General features: G+C 45.0%; 1 protein-coding gene across 3 annotated transcripts; it reads right to left on the bottom strand.

Annotated features, from left to right (window-relative positions):
- Positions 1-32: 32 nt before the first annotated feature.
- On the bottom strand, positions 33-7396 carry Sftpa1 (surfactant protein A1). 3 transcript variants are annotated; one of them, XM_055597827.1, is made up of 5 exons: positions 4024-7396; positions 2909-3103; positions 2593-2712; positions 1814-1891; positions 33-1461 (listed from the first exon to the last, which is right to left on the bottom strand). In XM_055597827.1, exons 2-5 carry the CDS (start codon positions 3078-3080, stop codon positions 1091-1093), a joined length of 741 nt encoding a protein of 246 aa, XP_055453802.1. In that variant the 5' UTR covers positions 3081-3103; positions 4024-7396; the 3' UTR covers positions 33-1090. The 3 variants fall into 3 exon arrangements, with proteins under 3 accessions (XP_055453802.1, XP_055453800.1, XP_055453799.1); XM_055597825.1 differs by having other exon boundaries at positions 7005-7396; XM_055597824.1 differs by lacking the exon at positions 4024-7396 and having other exon boundaries at positions 2909-3777.
- Positions 7397-7774: the final 378 nt, after the last annotated feature.

Genomic DNA, 7774 nt, shown 5'->3' with positions numbered 1-7774 from the left:
TCTCATGCCCCTAATCTAGTTCTGTGGCAGCATATAAAGATTAATGATGCCTAACAGCTATGTTATCAGTGCTTATCAGTGTACTTGGAAAATAGCATGTGATTAACAGTCTTTGCTGTACTAATTGTTATGGGCAATTATTTTGACAGGTAGAGTAAATATAATAATTACTTTATTTCCATCCCATAGATGAAGAAATGGGCTCAAAGAAAAGAGTTGTTCTCAAGAATCACCAGAAGACAGACTAACACCTGGAACACAGTTGCTTTTAATGAAATAGCTGAGGGTTAACAAGAAGAGAAAACAGAATGAGGTTAGTGTCATTCATGCCTCAGTAATATGAAATGAAATGTAGTTATATCTATTAGTAGGAAATAACTTAAGTTGGGGTCTTGGATGGAAAAGATGGTTCTCTCAAAATCCAAGGTTAAGTCAAGGGAGCAAGTTAGCCTCCAGACCCAAGGGAAGGTGTCATACATGCTAACCAGAGAGGTTTTGTTCCACCAGTATTAAGCTATGTCCCTATCTGGTTCTCTGACTTTTGAGAGACCAAATTTGCCTTGAAAGCATGGATGCAGATGATACTAAATGTGGATAACTCCATACACTAGGTATTTCCCAGAAATCTTCTGTGGATATCTTTATGTTTAACCTAGACTTCTAAATCTTGGGACAGTTAAAGGGTGAGGTGCAGAAGAAAGGTAGAAGGGTCGGCGGGGGGAGCACTTTCTGCATAATTTAAAAAGTTCCTTCCACAATGAGTCTCATGGCCACCATTTATAAATGAAGAAACTGGACAAGATGAGGGGAAAAGTAAGTATCTGTTTCACAGTGAAGGCCAATGTTGGCAGTGGCTGCCTTGAGTGAATGTTCAGGAGAGACTCTAGGGAGACATTCAGGATGTAAAATGATTATAGAGAACAGTTTGGGACCCATGGGGGAGATGGGGTGACTAGAGATGTTTTTAATTCTGATAACCACAAAGAAATTTGGTTGAAAGGGAGCTTCAGGATCTTACAAATCAGATGGATCATCAGGATAGAGGCTAAAAGACAATGTGAGATTTCATCTTTTTCATCTAAGTGGTTGATCAAAATTCACAAATGGCCAGCCGGTATTGCAGGCAGTTCCTATCATTCCATCTCCCATCAGTATACATTTCCACACACTTCTCTTTGCCCCGAGGCTCCCCTGGGTACCAGTTGGTGTAGTTCACAGAAGCCCCATCCAGGTAGTGGAAAACTCCAGAATTAACATCTTCAATCACACCCAAGTAGGTATAGAGGTTGTACTTTTTTGCGATGCTTGAGATGGCCTCATTCTCCTCTGGACTTCTCGGGGAAGCAATGTTGCCACCTGCTCTGGTACACATCTCTTTAATGGTATCAAAGCTGACTGACTGACCATTGGTGGAGAAGACTTTCTCTCCCACTGTCAGCATGGATCCTTGCAAGCTGAGGACTAAGCAAAGAAGCCTGGATTAAGCTACTGACCCAGTTTCTCCACCTACTCCACTGACTTAGGCTCTTGCTCTTAAGCTTTCTCCACAACCTCTTCATCTCTGCTTTTTTCAGAGTTTTCCCTTCTTCTTCGAGGCCTAGTTTTAAAATTCATCTCTCTTTTTTCATCCACCTAACAATTACTTATTGCCAGAATCTGCAGTTGCATACCTTCCAATGATATTAGGAGTAAATCCTTTCTCTAAGGCCCCATGTCTACACTTGATAGGCGTTTAGGTTCTGGATCCTGGTACTGATGATTATAAGGAAGCATTGAGATCTGTGCTTGGTGAGACACCAAGCAGTCCCCTTACCTCCCATCATTTGCAGAATCTGATGTTTGATCTCGTAGAGTTCAGCCTGGAGCTCCTCATCCAAGTAAGCTGGAAACCCTATGGAGACCACACACATCCAGGATAGGACAATCCAGCAAAGAGCTCCACTAATCACATGTTCTGCCAGCTTCAAGGCTGGAGTTCTGTCATCTAATGCCATACCCAGAGCCTAGGAGTCAGTTTCAGTGCCCCAGAAGCAGAGCTTCTATGCTCCTATATAGCCATCTTTTAATGTAGCCTTGTGCCTGCTCAGCTTTCCTGCTCCACTTTCCTGTATCCCTTGACTGGCCCTTCATGCCCATGTATGTGTTTTTCTGGCTTAGGAAAAGTACCCACCATACACTCTACCTAGATCAACAATGATGACCTCTGAACTTTCCTGGTAGGCCACCATGCTGATCCATACCTAGAGCTACTGTCAGTGTGTGGGAATCCAGATCACACTCTCTTCCTGGATTCCAGATCTGTATATCCCAGTCTAGTTTTCAGGATACCCCAGAGCCTCAGCACTAAGAAAGATCACTAGACCTCCCAGTGCCACTTCCCTTCCTTCTTCCACAGGGCACCATATGTCTCTCCATCACTAGGCACGATGCGTGTCAGTCTCTGAAATGTTATTCGAACCCCTATACTTTCTCTCCTCCACTTCCTATTTTCTTAGATTTAGCAGTGTGCCTTGCACCCTTCCTTCCATCCCTCATGTGGCTAGCTAGCATGCTGTGCCTCATCACCACTTCACTAGCCCCAGCCCTGCTCACCTGGAAGGCCCCTCTCTCCAGGTGCTCCCTTGTCTCCAGGTTCTCCAGGTACACCAGGGGCCCCAGGCAGCCCATCATGCCCAGGGAGACCTGGCATTCCTCCAGGAGGGCCCATGGGACCTACCGAGTGAAGAGGACACAGACATGTGGACTTCCATTAGCATGTGGGTGACTCACTTCTCTCTCCACCAGAACTTTATAAAGATACATGATCCAGCCTTGGGACTCTAACGTCTCATCAGCTAGAGCCCTAGACAGACTTGCCTGAAAGCAAGTCCCTGTTCCTGAGCTAAGGATGGCTTCTCCCACACAGTACCTGGAGGTCCGGGGTCTCCTTTGACACCATCTCTTCCATCTCTGCCAGGTAGGCCATGGTTTCCAGGAGTGCCAGGGATACCGGGGCTTCCAGCGCACACTTCTGTCCCATTGCACTTGATACCAGCAACAAAAGTCAAGAAGAGGGTGAAGGCCAAAGAGCACAGTGACATGGCTACTGCACCGGCGGCTTCTCCTGCAGGAGAGAAGGGACACCAGCCCATCTGCAGCATTAGCAGAGCTCTCCTCTGACCCCCATTTTTGGGCACTTGGCAGGACCCAGGAACACAGAGGAGATTGACAGACAAGTACAGCCAAGAATACCAAGAAGGCCCAAACTATCCCATTAGAAATTCCGAGCACCATCTGCTGTGTAACACAACCACACTCTAGCCCTTCTGCTTCCATTAATGTGATCCCTAAACAGAAGAGGAGCAAGTCAGAGTCAGAGGCCTGAGTCCTTGGGAGATTCTTTTTGGTTATAACCTCACTGTGTAGCCCCAGGGAACTTGCTGTACCTCTCTGACCTTACTAAACCTTCAGTGCTCTGTAAATAATCCTAATAGGGAGGTCTGTGGTCACCAGTTTACTCCATCTGTCCCTCAATGTTTTTTAAGTTACTCTGTTTTGGGTTCTTGGGGATCAGAGAGCCAAGGCTAGACAGAGATGAGCAGGTTTCATACTCCTGCTAAAATGTCAGTGGCAAGCTGTAGCTTCCTGCCTAGTCAGCCCTTAACTAACTGTGAAGACCTTACTGCCAGAAACCCGGGACTGGTGGCTAAGCTCACCTACACACAGAGCCTGTAGGCCGTGCGGCTATATGCCTCCACGTCAGAGTACACAGGTGGACAGCATCATTTATAGACGCAAGCTTTCCCCACCCTCGGAGGCCCTACCACAAAGGAGGGCCTGGCAGGAAGCAGCCATCTTGTTTACACAGCTTAGTTTCCTCCTGAGCACTTAACAAGAAAAGCACTTAGAAACCCTTGAGGGGAGCAGAGAATCTGCAGAAGGCAAGCTCTGGGTGTGTGTGCGAAGGGACTCTTTCTCTTGTCAAAGCCACCCACACCCCTCTATTCTGAATTAACACTAGCAGCACAAAATGAAAGCCTTTACCCAAGTTCTGATGAAGATCCACGGCCACTCATAAAAAAGAACCAAATCACCAGAAGGAACCACATACACAAGCATGACCAAAAAAAGAAAAAAAAAATCAATCAGTTAAGTCCAGCTACTCTATCACCAATGGCCCTAGGAAAGAAATCAAAGGGGAAATTATAAAATTCTAATGTTGACAATTAATAAAAGTGACAAAAATAAAAACAAGGAGATTAAATAAAGGAGGCCCAGAGAAAAGAAAAAGTGAAGAAGCAAGGTTAAATAAAAGGGGGAGAGAAGAGAAAGAAAGCAGAGCAAGACACACACAAAGAAAATCTGTTTATAAAATAAAAACACGAAATTAGATAAAGGTAAGAAGAAGAATCAAAGAATTAAAAAATATATCTTTCAGAATAAAATAAAGTGCAAAGCAGGGGCTGAGGAAATGGCTCAGTGAGGAAAGTGTGAGGGCCTGAGATTGCAACCCCAGAACAAGGTAAAGCAGGGCTCAGCAGCACTCTGTAGTCCCAGCTGTCCTCTGTCCAGATGGGAAGAGGAAATAGGAGAACCTGAATCTCACTCATCAGCTAGACTGGGGCGCACTGGCAATCCACGCCCTGTATGAAACAAGATGGAAGGTGACTACTGACACTCGAGGTTCTCCTCTGGCCTCCACATGTGTTCAGTGCCACACACATGTCCGTATTCACACATACAAACATGCAAAGAAGATAAACAAACATCCATTTACACATTAAAAGATTCAACAGCACTGTCAACCATGGAAATATAAAGCAACACTATCATAGGGTGCCACTCCGATGACTGTAACTAACAAGCAAAAGAAACAGCAACAAGCACTGAGCACACAAAGAAACTGGAACTCTCAGGCGTCACTGATTAAAATGAAAAATAGTACAGCGATTTTGGAAGACACTTTGGGAGCTCCTCAAAATATTAAACAAAAAAATTGTTCTTATGATGCAATTCAATTCTTAGCTTTTTACCTAAAACAAGTGGAAGCAGGCATTCCAAAGCTTGTACACAGCTGTTCAGATCAAAAGATACAACCAGCCCTGATGTTTCAGTAATGAGCAAACAAAATGTACACATTACTTAGCCATAAGAAAAGATGAAAGTTAAGGATACATGCTATGGTAGAGATAAACCTTGAAAGTGTTTTGCTAAGTGAAAGGTACAAAAAAGTATTGAATTATTCTAATTATATTAAATGTCTAGAGTAGGCAAATCATCAAGATAAAAAGTAAATAGTCACCTCTAGCAGGTGAGAAAGAGAGAAACTGAGAGTGACTGCTTTATACAGGGTTTCTTTGGAGGAATGATAAAAATATCATGGGATTAGGTAATGGTAGTGATACAATATGCAAGGCCATTGACTTACACACTTCCACAAGGCAGTGCTGGACAGGGTCTATATAGCATGCCACAATGGGGGATATGGGCTGGTGTCTTTAAGCAGAAAGACCCCTGAAGTCCCTGAGAGGGCTATTTTCTGGCTCTCCTCCACTTTAGACCCTAAGATAACTGTTCTAAGATCAGCAGAGGCAGTGGTGCCAGCCACCACCACCTCTAACACTGGAGGGGTGGGAAGCCATCCTCCTGCCTCTCCTGTCATAAGGACCAGGCTTTTACACCTCAAAGCAGGCCAGGGGGAAGACGGAACATACACATACAGAATTTACCTCAACACTTAACTGGGCTCTGTAACTTGTTGATCATAGTTACCTTGCAACAGGCCTCAGTCATTACATTTGTAAAATAAATGACTGAATTTGTAAAATAAAGACAGTTCTTAGCTGATTGGTGCTGCAGGCCTTGCATAAAATCACATTTTGTGTTTGTTCCTATTCTTTAAAAAAAAAAAGGGAGGGGCTCTTTTCCACAGAGAAGAATTATATGGGACAGGAAGGTTCTGGGGCACGGGTACACTAAGGCATCCAGGAGCCTTAGTGTAGGTAAGGAAAGTGATACATCAATTACAGAGTCTCATTGTCTCTTCTGGAATGAGCAGAACTTTCAAAGGGGCCCTTTCACAGGTGTTGCATGGGTCTGCTCTGCCCTCTGCTGGTTGCATGTGAAAATGCAGCCAACTGAAGGGCTTTGCAGACAATTGTTAAAACACAGTGTGCCCTCTTCATCAGGTTCCACCATTCATAGAGGGCATCTTTAACTCGGGAGACCTAACATGGCAGGAGAGATGAGCTTAGTTCAATAAGACTTCCTGCAAATTTTCCTCCCATTTCAAGCACCCCATGACCTGCTCTGGGAGGCAGAATCTTTGTTCTTGTGTGTCTCCTTTTGTCTGGGCTCTTCTGGCTGCCTGTCCATCCCTGCTGCCCACAGAAGGCAGATCAGTGCTGTGCACCTAGAGAAGCCTAATAGGAAGCACTATCCACCCTGGAGTGCCTGTGAGATATTTGGTACTAACTATACCCTTTGCATCTTCTCCATCCATCTCTCTCACCTCCCAGCAGGATCTAGTTTTAATCCCTGTAACATATGAGGAAACTGAGTCTCAGTATAGCTGTGACTTTCCAGAGGTGCCACAGCCTGCAAGTTCTGAAGGAAGCCTGGCTCAGATTTCATCTTGCTTGGCCTCTGAAGCTCTATTTAGGCTTTCCTGAAGACTCCAGTGCAGGCTCTGTCCACACTAACCAAAGCCATGAGCCAGGCTCAGATTGGCCTTCCAATCTACAGGGTAAATCCAGCCTCGGCCTCAGCTCCCAAGACTGTCCTCCATGTCACCCAGAAACTCTGTCCACGGTGATCTCGGTTCAGCCAAGCTACTGAGCACAACAGCACTGACTTCCCAGCCTTGGCCCTGAGGTTGCAGACCTCACACTAGATACAGACTGTCCCCAAAGCCCTCAGCTTGTAAACTGTGAAGGTGGAGGTGGTTTTGAGGCAGGCTCTTGTAGTCCCAGATGCTTTGAAGAGGTCAAGATGAACTGAGGAACTCAAGAGCCTGCTTACCTTACCTTCTCCTTCCATGAGAAGCTGAGCTCAACCCTGCCATGGCCAGTGCCCTGGTGGTCAGGTGGTAACAACCATGCTGAGCCAGACCAGCAGGGTTCCCCTAGGCCCTTGTTCCATATACATGTACTCCATAAACTCAACCTAATCTAATCATGATTAAATCAAATTATGGCAGGCTACAAAGAGCCTTCTCTACTCTCTTCACTAAGCCACATGAAAGCACAAGCTTAAAATGTTCTGACATTTTAAACAAGTCTGGCTGAGCTGATCCCAGATAGTGACATCATATTCAGGAACAATGAGCTATGTCATCTAGTTAAAACTAATGATTCCTATGTTCTAGAAATCATAATGTGAATAAGTTAAATAGTCATAATGTGTCAAATACCATAAGTTTATAATAGTGCTGGGAAGCAATTTGAGAAAAAAAGTATACTTTTGTTTCAAAATATTTTTAGTTTATTTTTTATTTATTACAATTTATTCACTTTGTATCCCAGCTGTAGCCCCCTCCCTTGTCCCCTCCCAATCCCACCCTCCCTCCCTCTTCTCCTCCCATGCTCCTTCCCCATTCCAGTGCTAGGGGAGGTCCTCCTCCCCTTCCATCTGACCCTAGCCTATCAGGTCTCATCAGGACTGGCTGCATTGTCTTCCTCTCTGGCCTGGTAAGGCTCCCCCTCCCACTCAGAGGAAGGTGATCAAAGAGCAGGCCAATGAGTTCATGTCAGAGACAGCTCCTGTTCCCCTTACTAGGAAACCTACTTGGAGATGG

Source organism: Psammomys obesus, unplaced genomic scaffold (assembly GCF_907164565.1).
Source record: "Psammomys obesus unplaced genomic scaffold, mPsaObe1.curated_primary_1811, whole genome shotgun sequence".
NCBI classification, from domain to species: domain Eukaryota; kingdom Metazoa; phylum Chordata; class Mammalia; order Rodentia; family Muridae; genus Psammomys; species Psammomys obesus.
The sequence above is the reverse complement of the archived record's forward strand: the minus strand, read 5'-3'. Positions and strand labels throughout refer to the sequence as shown.